General features: G+C 37.0%; 2 protein-coding genes across 5 annotated transcripts in view; one reads left to right on the top strand and one right to left on the bottom strand.

The window, feature by feature from the left end:
- Nucleotides 1-538: 538 nt before the first annotated feature.
- Nucleotides 539-3442, bottom strand: LOC311072235 (uncharacterized protein). 2 transcript variants are annotated; one of them, XM_084097098.1, is made up of 6 exons: nt 3375-3442; nt 2326-2398; nt 2080-2228; nt 1843-1945; nt 1577-1659; nt 539-1315 (listed from the first exon to the last, which is right to left on the bottom strand). In XM_084097098.1, exons 3-6 carry the CDS (start codon nt 2161-2163, stop codon nt 1277-1279), a joined length of 309 nt encoding a protein of 102 aa, XP_083953224.1. In that variant the 5' UTR covers nt 2164-2228; nt 2326-2398; nt 3375-3442; the 3' UTR covers nt 539-1276. The 2 variants fall into 2 exon arrangements, 1 of the variants encoding a protein (XP_083953224.1); XR_014603983.1 differs by lacking the exon at nt 1577-1659.
- Nucleotides 3443-17347: 13905 nt separating this feature from the next.
- slc8a1b (solute carrier family 8 member 1b) overlaps nt 17348-18892 on the top strand; it is an 81442-nt gene continuing 79897 nt past the window's right edge. For 2 of the 3 annotated variants that reach the window (XM_084096939.1, XM_084096937.1), the window contains exon 1: nt 17348-17710. The gene's annotated coding sequence lies outside the window, so the exon portion shown is untranslated. The remainder of the gene's footprint in view (nt 17711-18892) is intronic. The other variant, XM_084096938.1, reaches the window with a different exon arrangement.

The raw sequence follows: 18892 nt of genomic DNA on the forward strand, positions 1-18892 counted from the left end.
GTTTACCTCTACTTCTTGTTTACTTCCGGTATACTGCACGCTGAGTTTTGTATGCGCCGTCTCTCCTCAAAAGACCAAGATTCCTTCCGAATAGAACATGCGCAGAACACAAATCAATGTTCCTTTTGATGGGGATATGCCGATACGCGTTTACATGACCAAATATTCGGGTTAGAAAAGGGGTACCCCACACTGTAAAAAATTTTAAGCCAGTACAACAAAAAAAATCTTAGTACCAATTTCCTTCAGCTTTTTCTTGTTTACTCAACTTTTGTAAATAACAGTTAGACTGACTGAAATTAAGTTGTAAGTCTTACAATTTTTTTTTTATTGGGTTAACTTAAGATTGTTAGTTTTCTGGAGAGGTGCAACTATTTTTTAACAAACCTTTTTAAGTTGAGCCAATTAAAAAAAAATTGTCTGAATGTCTGAAGTTGAGTGAACAAAAAAATCCTAAAGGAAATTGGTACTAAGTAATAATATGTTAAGACTGGAAACTACAATAACTTTGCCCAAGTCAAAAACTGAAAACAGTGAGTCAATGTTAACAAAACATTTATTCAGAAGCATGTTGAAGGCAAATAAAAATGTCATTTCAATTAGCTGTCATCATGACAAGAATTTTCTTTTTTTATTCAAAGGAATATATTACCCCAAAATCATAATTATTTACTTTTTTCTGTCTCAAACTCATAGGACTTATTTTCTTCTGTGCAAGACACAAAGACATGCAGCTGTAATTTGTATTTTCTGAAGTAATACAGTTTTGGGAGAAACAATAAACTAACAATTCTTTTTAAATCTTGATATCCGATTGTATTCAGAAGACATGGATTAAATCATATGTGTTACATTTATATAAAACATGGCTTACATTTATATCTTTATGTTCTAGAGAAGAAATGAAGCCATTAAAAGACTATGCACTAAATAAGAGTACAAACTGGAACAAATAAATGCTCAATCTTACAATTATCCATATGGATTGCAGCTACTTGAACAATAATTTTTTGAAGGACCGGACTCTTGCTGAGCACTTTAAGTCAAGACCAATAAACAATTTTTAATTTAGTCAAAAGTGTATTTTATGTATTTTAATTGTTTAGGACAGTTCACATTGAGGGTATAAATCAAGCCAAAGATGAGAGTAACAGCTGTGGCAAAGTTCTTGCACATTATCTAGCCCAATCTGCTCTTATAGTACTACAGAGAGGCACCTTATAATTGGGTTGGAGTGGAACAGTTGCAACATCATCTTCAACGATAGTTAAGATCCTCATCTTCTCCCCTTGTGAATGTCTTCTGGCTCTGTGTCCTGCAGTAGAAAATAAATTGACATAACTTTTTTTTATTTTGAATTACGTTACACCACAGAGTGACCCTAAACATGTGCTCATGTACCTTCACTTGAAAAGTAAAGGTGGTCATGTTTTTAAGCTTGTTCAAATTCAGCCATAGAACTAAAACTGATAAACAGAATACATCTCCCAATTTCCTGCACCTGTGCTGTTAGATGCCATGCAGTATTAAAGGGATAGTTTACCCAAAAATGAAAATTAGCCCATGATTTACTCACCCTCAAGTCTGCCACTATATCACTGCCCTTATAAAGCTTGGAAGAGCCAGGAATCGTTTTAATATAACTCCAAATGTATTTGTCTGAAAAAAGAATGCCATATACACCTAATGACTTCAGGGTGAGTAAATCATGGGCTAATTTTCATTTTTGGGTGAACTATTCCTTTAATATAGTTACACGTGGCACAACGTCATGGGGATCTGGTGAACAGGTGAAATTATATCAAGTGTGAGTGTATATGCTGGTGACACACATCTTCTTACCAGGCAAGTCTTCAGGATGTTTCCTGACTTTTCCCTCATAAACAAAGGTAGAGCTCTGAGAGTTGTAGCCTTTCTTTGACCAAGCACATTGTAGTTTCTGTGTCTGAAAGACAGAAAACAAATATGGAACAAGCTATGCATGTTATATCCAAAGAGAAGCATGGGAATTACCTTGAAAAGGAGATGGCAAAATTCAGCCTTTAACCAGAGAGATATGACCACATGCAAAATAATTACCTGATGATTAAGTTGGTCTAGGAGGATCTTCATCTCATCGTATACGCTCCACCACTTGTTTTGTACAATTAGATGTGTATTCATCTAACTAAGAGAAAAAGGTGCTCTTCTGATTAGTTTGTGTAAACCTGTAATACTCAGCACAGACCCTGAAAAAAAAAAAAAAAAAACATTGTTAAAACAGTAAGAATTAAGTGTAGGCCTACACGTTAATTCAGTTCTACTAACTAAAAATGATAAACTCACCTGATCTTTCAAAAACAAAGGCCACTGTTTTAGCACATCAGAGGTTCTTGTTGCTGTACTGATGTTCTTTAGTCTAAAAGGGACAAATACAACATAACAAAGATTCATATTAAACTAAAAAAAACAGTTACAGTAGGTTAATTTACATATAGTAAAAATACTACAGAAATGGAATAATCAAATGTGAAAAAAAATAAATTCATTTTTTCCTTAAAAATACAAAAGTTATTAAAGAGCAGTGAGCGATTTTGTCTTTCATTGATTGAAGGACACTGACAGCGGCAGATAACATATTTTCACTTTAAACATTATTTAATATACAAAGCAAACATGCGTATTTTTAACATAACATTTGTTTTGCATATATAGGCCTATATTTTTTCCCCTCTAAATTGTATTATATTGAATTATATTGCACTACTGTAGAATGCCTGAGCCTCAACCTAAGCATGTACAAATTGTCACTGACATTTGTATATAGGCCTATATAACAAATAAACTTGAAATTGAATTTAAATCGAATAGACTACTGTCACTTTAAGAGCTATTGCACAGATTTAATACTGAAACATCTGGATTTTACAACATTGTTTGTTCACTTAAGACATAGCCGACTGTATTTACATGAATACTACACACACAGTGGGTTTTTTTAAATAATTGTGTGTAACGTTATTTCACTATTAATTAGCAATAAGCCGTGAAAGATAACTGAATTCGCACTCACATTCTGTCTGAGATAAACAGCTCTCTTCTGTCTCAATCAGCGCAAGCACCAGATTTGAGTCTTTTTTAACGACTTACTGCGCTTAACATTTTAAACTTCGTGCACGTTCTTGTCTTTTCTCATTCAAGCATGTTTCCTCACTTTAACGTTAGTCTAGGTGTCAATAGTTAAGTAAGTTAACCATGTGCTACGCGGATAATCTCTAACAATAGACACTTATCGTCTCCACAGAAAATATCTTTTAACATAATACTATATTTTACCAACATATGTCTGCAATCAATGTAGCTTATTTTCATTCATAAAGCAAAATAAAACTTACCTCAGAGATGAATCCAGTCCCTTCGATAGCGTGGTTGAAGGAGGAAACCCCGTGTAACGTACATAGAGACAGACTGCGCATGCGCGATGGTGGGAAGTTAAACGTTCCAGCACAGAAATCAAAACATTAAGTTTTCTCAACTTATTTTTTTGTGTTCATTGGACAAATAGTAGTAAACATGCAGTTAAATAGTTTTTATAAGTTAACTCAACATTGCGCTCAAACATTTGCCCACTCAACTTATAATCTTAAGGTGAGTAAACAATTTGCAAGTTGGATTTTTTACAGTGCAGGTATAATATCCGGGTTTTTAAAAACCGGGATATGAGCATATCCGGGTTTTTGCCGGTGTTTACATGGCCGTGGGCGACCGGGTTATTGCTAATATTCCGGTTTTGAACGGGTTATTGGCTGCATGTAAACCGTAGTCATTGTCAAAACAATCCCCATTCACACGGATCCGTGAAAACGACTAAAAATGCTGTATTCTGCTGCTAGGCCATTAGATGGCGATGAAACACTATAGGCTGAACACGTAATATGCATGTGCATGACGTCATCGTCTTCAGCAATTCGCGTTTTTGTTGTTTACACGGAGACCGTTTTCAAAAACTTGTACTTTGAAACCCTTTTTCAAAAGTTTGCGTTTTCAGGCACCCAAACGTTGTTGTGTAAATGAACAGCCAAAACGCATAAAATGTTGTACGTTTTTAGTTGAAAACGGTGTAGTGTAAACAGCCCCTTAGATTATGTTTGCCGTCATCTAAATCTCGCTTCGGGTTAATCTTTAAAAACACTAATAATTGAATAATGCTTTTAAATAGTATCTTTAGCGGTAACAAACTAAGAATTAACAATACTTCTACTTCTTCTATGTATAAATTTTAATTAATCTCAACATTTACTACTGCAATATCAAAAGTTGTATCTTAACATTAGTTAATGCCCTGAACTAAAATGATCCTTTTTATAAAACTAACATTAACAAAGGTTAATAATGCGGTAAAAATACATTGCTCATTGTTAGTTAATGCATTAACTAATGTTAACAAATAAGACACTATTATAAAGTGTTACCTCTTTAGCAAATTTAACTATATTTTGACTATAAATATAGAATTCTAATATCCCATTCATTAGTAATGAGCCATAACATAACAGAAGACTGATCTGTTTATTGATGTCAGCCAGAATGTTAATGTCAATGCATCCCTACGGAGTATGGATGAAATATTGAGCAATTTTGTGAAATGATCAAAATGATCTTCATGAAGAGTGTCATTTTCCATGCTTTCTCCTGTCTCCTGATGTGAAAGGTGTTGTCTTGATGCCCTGATCAGCATGGTGCTGTTTCTTCTGAAATCACAGCTGCAGACACAAGCTGTGACACCCTTACTCACAATCACAGGGAGGCAAATGTCCATGAAGAAACTTTGATGTGTTAGTCCTTCAAAAAGACAGATTGTGTCAACAAAGAGATACTCGCTGAAGAAGAAGAAAAAACACCATTGTGTAAGATGCCAGAGGTAACTGTAGTTTCTGCTTTTCTTACGGGGTCCTAACTCAGGGAAACTAGGGAAAAGGTAACAGAAGAAACCTGTTTCTAGGGAAAAGGTTAGCTGTCGGCCTCCACTGATCTGAGAACTGTGACAGGGCAGAGCTGTAGAGATGGTGATGAGCTGTGAGCATTGTCATTTCTGCTTCCTTAACTTCTCATTCTGCATAGTTTACAGCTGAGAGTGTGCATGGATATGTATGAGAATATGTGCCTGTGTAATTTGTAAAATCAGAAGAGCTGCTAGCCTAATTTTCCATTCCTTTGAACTGACTGGAAGCCACTTAGAACTGGTGAGGACCATCTGGAAAGTACCTTTATTTATGAGAGAATAACAAGAGCTGAAATGTCCATGTGACATGCTTTGAACATATGTTACACACATATTTTTGAGATTTCTGAGTTTGTTTTTTAATTGGTTAATGAATTCTTATTGTGAGGGATGGTACTGATCAAGTTTGGGAAGAGAATGGTTTGTATTGGAAAGCACAATGGTGACATTACTGGTGTGCATCTTGAGACAATAACAGCACTGACATATTTTAATATGCCAGTGCAAGTTGCTTTCAGTTTAAACGGCTCAAACATGCATTTTAGTCTGGGACTAGGCTTAAGCGTTATTTTATTATTATAATTTTTTAAGGTATAAATGAGAAAAAAAACGTCCAAAATACCCAATTAAAGGGTTAGTTCACCGAAAAATTTAAATTCTGTCAGTAATTACTCACCCTCATGTTGTTCCAACCACGTAAGACTTTCGTTCATCTTCGGAACACAAATTAAGATATTTTTGATTAAATCTGAGAGCTGTCTCACACGTAGTGTAACAGCGCAGCGCAACGTCAGAACGTAGGCTCACTATTGGCCAGCATCACACACGACCAGCGTCGGCCAATAGTGAACCTACGTTCTGACGTTGCGCTGCGCTGTTACACTATGTGAACTCGCGTCAGAGGCCCACACAGAAGAAAATGAATAGTTGAATAAAGTCGTCATTTTTGTTCACTCTCGTTGCTTGATAAACTTATGGTTGAGCCACTTTAATCACTTGGACTATTTTAAACATCGTCTTTACTAACTTTCTAGGCCGGCAAGTTTCAATAACATAGAAGCCTATGGAGGAGTGAGCCAGCTCTCAGATTTAATCAAAAATATCTTAATTTGTGTTCCGAAGATGAACGAAAGTCTTACGGGGTTGGAACAACATGAGGGTGAGAATTTAAATTTTTGGGTGAACTAACTCTTTAAATAAAAAAAAAGGATACGTTTTAGATATTGATGCTAATGGACAGGGTTTGAGCAGCGGACTGTACTGTTGCTATAGTAACCACAGACAAACACGATTTCTGTTAGCGGGTGTCTAGTAGTGCATTCTGGCGCAGACTTTTGTGCTTACTCACAGGTTGTTTGAAAACACTGTTGAAATGCACTTACTGGTATGCAAAATAAATATTGCAAGGCTCCCCTAAATATTTAGTTTTGACTTTCTTTGAGGGTATCAAAGACTTAATTGGGGGGTCAGACCCCAACATAACTTGCATCTTACTGAGGATAGTGTTAGTAGTATTAGTACCATGAATCTCTGTATTTTAAACAACTCACTTTTCATACAAAATGTCTCTTGCACCTGTAGAATCTCTGATTTTTTTTACAATAAGAGTTTATTTGATTGACAGCTAAAGAAAGTCTACCAGGGCTCATGCTCATAATAGCTATGCTAATGACAGCATGTTATTCACAAAGAGGTGAAAGCGTAGGCTACAGTTTCTCTATAAGAGAGGCCAACACAGGTTAAGAACAAAAACGTCAGACGCAATTATAACACTCCTGATAAGAGATATATTCAGTGTCTGACTTCATTTGAATAACCACAGACTGTACAGTATATGTTAAATAGCAGGCTTTGATTTCTGTTGAATATCAGCATTAGGCCCACACTTTGTCTAGTTACCTGACTGCACCATGCAGGGCTAAGCTTTACTTAAAGTCACCATGAAATCAAATTGACCATTCTTATTTTTAATGAAATATTGCAGAATTTATTAAAAGACTTCTCTGATGACGTGTTTATTGGCGTGAGGGCGGGGCAACCTGTCACTCACACAAGATCAAATAAATAGCAAACCACAACCATCCAATGATCCAATCAATTCCAGATAGACAAAATCAAGTCCCGCCCTTCATTTATTTCAGATTCGAGATCGAGAACTTAAATATGCATTACAATAGGGCAGAAAACAACTTCAGAAGACGAGCGATCGAACGCAGGTGAATTTTTCCAAGAAATGTGCTTGATTTCTGGTGAGCACTGTACCTCAATTGAATGTCAACTCCCCATGTCAGGCTAAACGAGAGGGTTTCTGATAATTATGGTAATTACCTTTTAAGTATCCGAGCCCAAGACCATTAAAACGTTCTTATATAAATATGAAACAGCGGTGCAACGTGTGCTGACAGCTCCTGTGGTCCTGCATGCCCACTCAAACCTTTCTGCTCAACAACCCCCTGCACTTTATTCACATATACACATGCAGACAGTTGCATAGAAATCTCTCCCTTCATCCCATCTTCCTCTCTGCTCTATTCATCTCTGATCCCTTCTGCACATGACAGACCGCAGCTGGCTTTGAGTACTGTCCCCGTTACTCCCCGTCTTTTCTTTTTTTCTGTACACACACACACACACAGACAGACACACAGACAGACAGACAGATACAAATATGTTTACTTTTATCTCATTCATGGATTAAATTTAAAATGTGAACAGAATTCATTTTAAGAATTCTGTTTTCTTAATGCAAAGTGATATGGGTCCACGACGTGCACATCTAGTTTTTAGAAGTTTTTGGAAGTATCTTATGCTGATCAAGGCTGCATTTACTTGATAAAAAATACAGTAAAAACTGTAATATTGTAATATTGTAATAATATTTTTTACAATATTACAGTTTTTACTGTATTTTTTTTATCAATTAAAACATCTGTTTTCTATCTTAATATATTTTAAAATGTAATTTATTTCTGTGATGACAAAGCTAAATTTTCAGCATCATTACTCTAGTTTTCAGTGTCACATGATCCTTCAGAAATCATTCTTATATGCTGGTTTGGTGCTCAAGAAACATTTATTATTATTTTCAATGCTGAAAACAGTTGTGCTGCTTAATATTTTTGTTGGATTTTTTTCAGGATTCTTTGATGAATAGAAAATCCAAAAGAACAGCGTTTGTTTGAAATAGAAATATTTTGTAACATTATAAATGTCTTTATTGTCACTGTGGATCAGTTAAAGGCATCCTTGATAAGTAAGAGTATAAATGCAATTTTTATCTTACTGATCCCAAACTTTTTAATGGTAGTATATGTTGTGATTTTCACGTCTAGGTGAACAGGCTCCACACAAATTTTTATACTTTGAACAAATGTTGGTCCTTGCATGGCCCTGTTCGCAATGTAGACAGCTTTGTTGATTACAGTGAGAGTGATCTAATTTTGTTGAGTCATGTGGACTGTGTAGGTGTATGTGAATACATTATGGTGAAGAGAGAGGTGTACAGATTTATCTATCAGTAAATAAATGAAACAAATAGAATTTTTACGCAATACTTACAGTGCTGGTCAGAAGATGGCTGTAAAAAATAAATCTGCATTGTTAATCCTTTTGATATTTTATTTAAATTAGCAAAAATCTAACCTTTAATTCACATTATGGGGAAAATCACATTATGAAATAAATGTTTTTCTCCAAAACACATTGGGAACAATTATTTTGCAAGATAACAGCTCTGAGTCTTTTCCATAATGCCTGATGAGTTTGGAGAACACCTGACAAGAGATCAGAGACCATTCCTCCATACAGAATCTCTCCAGATCCTTCAGATTCCCAGATCCATGTTGGCGCTTCTTCTCTTCAGTTCAGCCCACTCATTTTCTAGGGTTCAGGCCAGGGGACCCATTTTTGTTTTGATGTTTGTTTTTGGATCACTGTCCTATTGGAAGATCCAAACCTAATTTTCTGCCAGAGGTCCTGGACATCTTGTTCAGATACATGACCTCATGGATTTGATCAAATACCAACAGATAAAAAATCAAAACCTGTGCTAGATATCTTATAACGGGCCATGTTTGGATCTTCCAACAGGACAGTGATCCAAAAACAAACATCATCGCAGTCCCCAGACCTGAACCCTATAAAATGAGTGGGCTGAACTGAAGAGAAGAAGCGCCAACATGGATCTGGGAATCTGAGTAGTGACTAGCAAGTGGATTTCTTCAATGATGCATCGCACTATGGTAGTTAAGCAGCGAGTTATGTTGTACGGGAAACGCACCCCTGTTTAGTTCCTGTTTTGATGAAGCCCCTCCTTCTGAAATACGAAATATGCTCTGATTGGTTAGCTGGCCCTGTGTGTTGTGATTGGCAAACCGCATGAGAGCATGTTCCGGAAATGTCGCGCCCCTTACCATAACCGCGAGTTTTCATCTGCTCAGGTGTAAATATTAGCAATGGCGTCAATTTTGCCATACCAATTCGAGCTCGATTCAGACCCTGAGAATGTTTGCGAACAAGAGGCTCATGCAGAACCTTTGCAAGCACAGATTTTTCAGGATGTTGCAGAGTGGTAAGTTCCTACAGCCCGTTCTCATCCCAAGGCGTCATATACTGACGCTTTTGAAATTTCTTCAATATCCGACGCACAGGGCACCCTTAGGCGTCAATATGAGACGCAGATAAATATGAGTCTAGGAGGCGCCTCCTAGCGGTATAACCCTAAACCTACCCCAGACCTAAACCTACCCATAACCGGCGTCTCATATTGACGCTAAAGGGTGCCCTTTGCGTCGGATATTGAAGAAATTTCAAAAGCGTCAGTATATGACGCCCTAGGATGAGAATGCGTTGGTTCCTAAGGACCTGTGAACAGTCTTACAAAAGCGAGAGCTTGCAGAAGCTAGAACCACGTAGCTAAACACTACATCAACACTAATGTTAGCTAGCAGGCTAGCGGAGCCAAATAGCTTTGCCCTAGCAACAGCATAACTTAGAATTGGAACTGTAATAGAAAACACAAAAACAAATAAAACATACTAACAGGTTTTGATCCATAAACTGATTGTCCCGACAAAGGAACTTTTCCGTGTTTCAGGTGGAGCTTTTGTGCGTAGCCGGCATTGTGCTCTCTTAGGTTCTGGAAGCTGGTCTCCATAAAATGTGCGTCAAGTCACATTTATTTATACAGCGATTTTTACAATACAGATTGTTTCAAAGCAGCTTTACAGAGATAACAGGAAAATAATGCAGCCAAGTTTGTTTCCAGAAGAAAATAGCGTCACATTCCAGCTTAAGTAAGTTCAGTGATGTTTCATTTTTGTTGTAAAAAAGTTATATATATATATAACCGTTCTGGAGAAAACTGTGATGTCATTGTCCAGCTCAGTTCTGTTCTCATATAATGGTGTCAATGCAGGCAGATCAATATTATTGATGAATTAAATGTTAATTAAGCAAGCCCAAAGCCAATGGCAACAAAGGAGATTGGCAACAGTGGCAAGGAACCCAAACTCCATCAGGTGGCAGAATGGAGAAAAAAACCTTGGGAGAGACCAGACTCAGTCGGGGGGCCAGCTCTCCTCTGGCCAACGAACGAACAGTGTATGATTATTATGATTCAGACAGCATTATGACACATCGGCAGCACACAGATAAACATTTGGGATATAATGTTCAGGAACAGTGTTAAAATTTAACCACTGTTTTCTAAATTCATCCGCCTTAGGAAGGCCAAATAAAGGGGTTTTGGAATCGGGGTGGAAAAAACAGCAAGTCTTTGACATAGCAGCAACACCCTAAAACAGGTCTTCTCTAATGCAGCTCAACCAGGCTTCGCCCCTTTTTTTGCATATTCCGTGGGCAGGGATTATTTAAATGAGTGACTTTGTGACTTCACAAGATCCGGAAGAAGCGCGTTGCATTCCCAACGAGCCATTTGTTGTAGTTCTTGAAAAATGCTTTCTGTTAAAGAGAATATCTCCCTTTGGAGTGGACTTTGAGCTTAACCTTGCAGATCTTTACGCTTAAACAGCAACATTACACACTAACTAAAGTTGAAAAAGTGAAAAAGCATAATAGGACCCCTTTAAGACTTGTTTTTAGATAATATATCTTGAATTATGTTTATTTTTTCCCAACAAATTGTTTCAAACAAGAAAAAACTATTTGAAAATGTGGTTACTTAACTAAAAACAAATCTTGATATCTTACGGATGTTTATCTATTCTTATTTGGGAAACAAGACAAAAATAAGATTAATAATTAAGATATTTTTTCAGTGTTGGGTTCAATGCAGGGTTATAAATTGTTGTAAGTCTTATCATGGCATTTGTAGCTGCAAGTGTTTTAACAGATTTCGCCATAATAATGGTCAAATGGACAGTGTTAAGAGAACAGATGCCGATGTGTACAGAGAAATACTTTGCTCTAAACACACACATACAAATGTAATATGTACAATACTTGACTGCATATTCTGTTGGACATGTACCGAATGAACTGAAATGTTTTCAGTTTAATAATTTAGCCTGAAATAATTTTTTGGGGTTATTTAAAGGTAGTAGGAAACACTTTCTACTGTACCACAACAGCCCAGGATGTTTTTCGGGTTTCAACTGGGTGTTCTGACACTCCAAAGACATCTTGGGGATTATTGCAGTTTTTAAGACATTACACATGTAGTTTTGATGATCTGACTCAGTATGTGAGCATTGATTAAAGCAGTGATTAACCGTTACTGTTAGTTTTAATGGAACATATTGGCAAAAAGCCTCACAGTCACAGCAGGGGTTCAAGTACAGATGTTAGGCACACACACACACATTGACCCAGTAATTGGAGTAATACTAAATCCCATGACTCCACAGCTGATCGGAGCTCAAATTGCTTGCAGCTGAGTACACTCCTGCTGGATCGGTTTGGTTTGTGTTTCTGGCTTGTCTTTGGGCGTGCTTGAACAAACTCAATTCCTACTCAAGTATTGGCACTATCACAGCTAACTTAAAAAATCTGTCACGTTTTAATGAAGTGGCAGCAATGAAAGTTTTATAAACTGTTTGGATGCGAATCGCATGGCAAATAGCCTAATTAAGTTGTTTCTGGGACGTGTCCATAGCTGTTGGTTTCCATTATCTAATTGGCTCTAAAGCATGTAAACATGTATGAAAACAGATGCAATTTGTGCACACCAATATACAATACCACTGTCTGGAAAAATGTGCCCAAGTACTTTTATTCAGCAAGGATGCATTTAATTAATCAAAAGCGCATGACATCTTAGACATTTGCCTGCGGTTTCACAGACAGTAAGCCTATAGTCCAAACTAAATTGCATGTTTGAACTGTTTTAACTGAATGCTGTGCTGACATAAAATGTCAGTGCCATTGTTTTGTCTCAAGATGCACACCAGTATGTTTTTTTTTTTTCTAGGGCACGTTTATGAAATCTACTTAAATGTCCTAATTTAACTAAGTAATAATCGAATACCTTTCTGTGAAATCAGGCCTTATAATGTTAAAAAAAAAAAGTTCACATAAATGCTGTTCTTGCTAAACTTTTTATTCATCAAAGAATACTGAAAAATCAGTGTAACTTTCCACAAAGATATTGAGCAGCACAACCGTTTTCTGCATTGTCAATAATAATTACAAATGTTTCTTGAGTACCAAACCGGCATATTAGAATGATTTCTGATGGATCACTGAAGGATTTGATGGATCATTTTTAATATTTCACAATATTACTGTTCTATTTTTTATTTACAATTGAGCCTTGGTAAGCATAAGAGACTTTCCAAAACATACAAAAAAAATCTTACTGACCCCAAACGCAGGTGTACAGCAGGCTGTATATGCACATGATTCTACTTTGCATGATACTTCAATAGAAAAGAATCCATTTTATGATCATTCACAAGAATCCATTTTATCCATTTTATGATCATATATCATAAAATGAATCCATTTTATGATCATATACCGACAAGCATGTGACTGTGTCTGAAATGAGCAGAGTCCAGTGTGGTGACTGCTGTCATGACCTCTGGCGCTCTGTGCTGCCGCCTCGGTTTGGTCTTAAAAAGAGCAGCACACAATGACCCTGAAGGCAAAACCAGACCCACTGAACCTCAAACACACACTAACAGATTCACTTGCAAATGTAGGGATATTCTAGCATAATTTACTCTCCCAAACCTGTATTATTTTACCGTAGAAAACAACAGGAGTTAAGCTCAATGGTTAGGCTGTTTCCACACAATATGGAACAATTGCTTTATAGAACAAATTTAAATTTTATGGTCATGCTTATGGATTGCATTTGATTTTGCATGTTGTCATTTGAACTCTCCAAACACATAACAATATTACTGCTGCTGGAGCTTCTATGTCGTCAGAAAGTTGTGCAGTGCTTTGTGTACCAGAGTAACTGGGGTATTTCTAGAGAGACAAATAGCATGCGAAAGTATGACTGAATTTTCATGCCAAGCGTGTGTCTAAACAGGTCTTTATTCTGTCTCTCAAAAAAAGAAGACTTTTCTAATGGTTTTTTTTTTAAATTATTATAAGAGCAGTCTGGATATTCTGATAACTTAATACAAGTTTGGAATGACATGAGGGAGTTGATGATTTCAGTTTTAATTTTTGGGTGAAAAAAAAACTGTTTATAACTTAAGGTTATAAATTTACACACATATATTGTATATGTTCTTGGTTTGGTAATGATTTGGTGTGTAAGTAGCATATTTACATAAATGTAAATATCAAACAATACCAGCCAGACATAATACTAATGTCATATGCATGTGTTAGCACCCATGAGGAAAAGAAAGTGCACATGTACACAAACAAACCTTTTTCACAGTTAACATTTCACCAACAGTCAGAAGAAAAACAGGTTTTGTGTCATATTAGGTCTGAGTCAGATGAAGTGATAAAGAACTGCTCTGTTGAGAAGGTGAGAGAGTGAAGAATACAGCTGAGAGTTATAAGATGTTATCAGAGAGACAGGAAATATTTCTGAACTTCCCCCCACCCTGTTTAATTGCTCTCAGTCTATCTTAGATCAGGGTACAGTAATCAAAAAATATGGCCTCCTCATATGACTGATAGTGTACGAGAGAGAAGTAACTCTGCATTCTGACAGAATCTTTATAATATTGTGTTTTCAGTTTGTTAACAAAATGTTATTCAGTAAGCAACTGTAATTGTATTCAGCGGTTGGCCTTTTCACCCTTTGCTCAGTATGAGTAAGCTTTTTGCAAAGATCCCTGTGGGACCAAAAACAGAATTATACAATTACAGAATTAGTAGATTATATAATGTTATATTCTGAGTGCATTAAACTGCAACTGTCGTGATATGACATCACATCTTTTTTTTAAACATAAATTCAACATGTAACAAATAATAATAGATCCAAAATGTAAAAATATACAATCTGCTCCACTTTATTGCAACACAATTTGGGCTTTAAATTGTGTTTTCTTTTCATTCAACTAAGAGATCATGACATGACGTATTGAACTTCTAATGGTCACATGTCTTCAAGTATGGATTCACAAATCAGAACTGGATCTTTGGAATGCAGTGAAATTTCTAAAGTATGATCATAGGTTTCTGGTCTCCCGCATTTACATGATGGAAGTCACTGGAATGAAACGTGTAGTGTGATCTCCCCTGAAAGTGCCAAATTTGTGAAAATATCCTCACAGATGTCGTGATATAGTGAGATCTAAAGTGCTCTGTACTATAGCTCAATAAATCATGAATAGCTCATATCATGTTTTACTTCAGATCTATAGTAATATCAACAGGTTTGTGTTAAGGCATAAGGTATTGTAATTATCATTCTAATATAAAAACCATTATGTTTCTGTGTGTTTGTCTGTGTGAAAGAGACAGTTAAACTAACTTTTTTTTTTACATATCAGGTTTTCTTAAACTGGCAATAAACTGCTGGATCGATGCTGGAGGAAGAGAGAGACTGTGAGGGCGAATGAGGGATGAGTAGAGAAACAGGGAGAGGGGAGGAGAGAGAGAGAGAGAGAAAGAGAGAGAGAGGCGCATCTCCCTCTGGCCAAAATGAACAAGAACTAGGCCACGCTGTACCGCACCTGAGCAAAGCCAAAACAGCTGCTGCTTCTTTTTTAACTCACCTTTAGATTTACTGAGGGAAAAAACAACTACTGTAACTTTATTTTTACATTAGTGGCAAAGCTCAACGTCCCCTACTCCAACCACGGTGGTGTCTAAAGAGCTGCAAGGACGTAATAACATAATCAACTTTTGCATGCGTGTGGCAGTGTGTAGTTTAGATCGCATCACTGTCACTGAGCTCTGATGGGTGTCAGATGTGACCTTATAAAACATATCTGAGGTAAACATAGATTAATGAAAAATTGTTTCAAACAAAAGAGCACAAGCAAATATTTGCACAAGTCTGGCAGGATTTGCCACACCTGTCTGATTCTACGAGGTAATATTAATTACATTAATATAGTGTTAGAGTAAGAAAAAATATTAGATGAGAAATTTGTTAAAGAAAGACCACACTTACCTGTGCTGCAGTTTCATGCCGCTCATATCGAATTTGGTGCATCTGTTGGCACAATGTGTCACTGCAGCCAAACCAAAAAAGTAGGTAAGCACTGTAGGAGACAGATTACTGTAAAAATGCTGCCTTTTCTTGATGCAATATTTAATGACCTGATATTTTGTTTCTAGATCACACATTTAATATAAAAAAAATAAAAAAATAAAAAAAACTACATGTAATGAAGTCATGTTGCATGTGTTTTTAGTAATGGCATGGAATAATTTAAAGAGTAAGTTAGCTTTGTTTATAAAAGGATGAAGATCAAAGGAATCTGCTTAGTTTTTAATGAAATGATGCAATTAAGATGTAAATTCGAGATTAAAGCATGTGTGTGTGTGCGTGTGTGTGTGTGTGCGTGTACAGGTCGCCACAAGAGTAAAACCTGAGATCACCTTATGGCGACCAGCCAGGGGAGGGCCCACGAGGGAAATTGATTTAAAAAATACTAAATTATGCTTATTTGAAAATGTAAAAATGCGGAAAGTTTTCTGTGATAGGCATGTTTAGTGTAGGGGGATAGAATATACAGCTTGTACAGTATAACAATCAAAATCCTCATAAAACATGGAAACCCAACGTGTGTGTGGTTCAGGTATGCCACATACGCTATGGGTCAAAATGATCCCACAAAGACGGCATATCAGAAATATTTGTCCATGGGGACATTTTTTTGGTCCCCATAAAGAAAACGGCTTATAAATCATACAAAGTAATAGAGTTGGGGGATAAAATATATGGCCTACAGTTTGTACAGTAGGCTATACAAATCATTAGCCTATGTCTATTTCCCTATAAACCATGAAAACCCAATGTGAGTGTGTGTTTGTGTTTGCATGCATGTGAACTTAACTGTTTATTAATTGGTTTCTTTTGAACCTGCAATGTTGCTTGCAACGTTAACATTTTACTAACTGACAACAGTGGCACAACAAAAACTCGAAGACCAGTGTGCAAATCTGCAAGTTTCCTTTTTAGTATTTTTATATAGGCTATATTTAAACGTTATTAAATTAATTTGTAATTATTAATTAAGATATATTCATTCGCTTTCTCCAATTTAACGAATCATTCTTTTGAGTCGGATCTTTTCCAGGTTTAAAATTCGGCCTAAATGATCCGTTCACAAATCAGACTGAACTGATTCGGTTAGCGGTTCACGAATCAACAACGGTCGAGAATCGTTTCTATCGGACACTTTTTTTCGTAAATATTTGAAAAACGATGAGTGATTGGATAGTAAAAGTATTTTGGGTGTATCGATGGACTTACAATTTTGGATAAAAATATAAGTTGATATATTTGAATGGGTTATTTTAATAGACGAACAGAAATATTACAAATTAAACGAACTGGAACTGAACCGATTCGCAAAATGAATGGGATTTCCCCCTTTACTCAGACAAAAATAAAGTTAATCGTAGAATGGTGTACGGCTGGAGAGGTTGCAGTATAGAGAATGAACAAGATGTCGAGTGTGTGATGCATTACACCACTACAAATGAAACCGGAATTGTATCACGTGGGCACCGTCCTTAGTGGATGATAATTTATTCATTGATCATCACCAGTAAAACGGATAAAGGGTCATTTGTGTCCATACATGTGTATGAGAGAAGGCAACAAAGGGAGGGAAGAACGACACAAACGTTAAAGCAGAATCTCCGCTCTCTCTTCTTGAACGCAGCGCGTATCCCAGTCAGAGCGCGAGGACCCGCGGCACGCGCGCACACTCTCGCTCACACACTCACTCACGCCGTTCGCTTACACACACACACACACATACACACACACACACACACACACTCACTCACGCACAGTCACACACAGACTGAACCAGCCGAGAGAGGGAAGAACGAGGAAGAACTCGCACGCACATTTCAGCTCTCATAGATTTGCCGATAAAGCATCCGATATTTGATCGCTACGGGTCTGTTTGGGGAAAAACAAACGCGTGTATGGAAATCGGAGGGTGCACAATACTCGCGTGGGTCTCTAATCTTTCCTGCATATCATATATAAAAACCTAAACTAATGCGAGCTGGGATACTACTGACGGCTTCCGACACGCACTGTCTCCGTTAACACTCCTGCTACCGCTTTCCCTCAGACTTGCTACTTCACGGAGCACCGTTACGGTAAGAGCACCTTATATTTATAAGATGTGATTGCATGGAGATTAATGGTAGCTGTATCGTTGCACGAGGGTTAATTGGGGGCTACAGACAAACCGAGTAGGTATCACATTCATAATAATCTTTACGGAGAGTAACCCATTTGATACAGAGGTGCGCTCTCGTGCCCGTCCGGCGCGGTCCGGTCCGGTCCGCAGTGGCCCGCGGATGATGATCTAACCGGCTGTTCGCCTGCACCTCGTTTTACGGGATTCTAATGTGCACGTGAAAGTTGTATTAAACATGATCCGGTCTCGAGAGCCTCTGCGCCTTTGAGCACATCGCGGGAAAAAAAGCCCTTGAGGCAGCCGTTTATCCGAACAATAAGGAATTGTTATACCCGATAAGAAATTAGGCATGTCTGCGACGCATATGATGTGGGATAACAGATGTTTCATCAGTGGATAGGGTAGAGGTGCTGAATGAGAGCAGTAGGTTGCGGTATGTGAATGAGAGTGAGCGAGATCTGAGCGCAGTGCTGAATTAAAGCGCTCTGTATTCGGTTCTTTTGCATTTCAGATCAGTAAACCGAGGTTAAACGATAGTTAAAGCTACTGAAATGTATATGATTAAATACTTATGTTGGCTTATTAGAAGCTAAGTGGTTTATTTCATATGAATGTGTGAGTAAGGTCTGCAAGATTTTGCTGTGCACTATGCCCATTGATGACTGCAGATATTAGTGTGTGACACTGTGGGTGTGTGTCCAATGACCATGCATGTGTTTTGCACCAAGAGCAAGTGTTTCATCTTCTTGCCTCAAGTGTTGATTGCCACCCTTTGTCTGATAATGGATTTTGCAGGCATCGTTTGAATTTAGGTTTGCTTGCTTGCAGTCAAGCACCAGCATCCCAACCTAAACTTCACAAAAATCTTTTTTTATTTATTTATTTTTTAAATCTAAACTACACTCTGGACTAATAGCGCTTTTTAAAGAAGAAACACCTTGCAGAATGTAATGTCTTTCAGCACTAGGCTTAAAGGGAGCATCTGGACTTGTTTATGCATTCTGTAGAAATGAACCTGAAGATTGAATTGATAAACAAATTTTACAAATGAATAATCAAGTCCAGATTCTCCAGAATCATTTTTTACCTAACAATTCTGGAACATGCTTTTCAGCAAACACTGTTAAAATGTTCCTAA

Source organism: Abramis brama (assembly GCF_963993115.1).
Source record: "Abramis brama genome assembly, chromosome: 21".
NCBI classification, from domain to species: Eukaryota; Metazoa; Chordata; class Actinopteri; order Cypriniformes; family Leuciscidae; genus Abramis; species Abramis brama.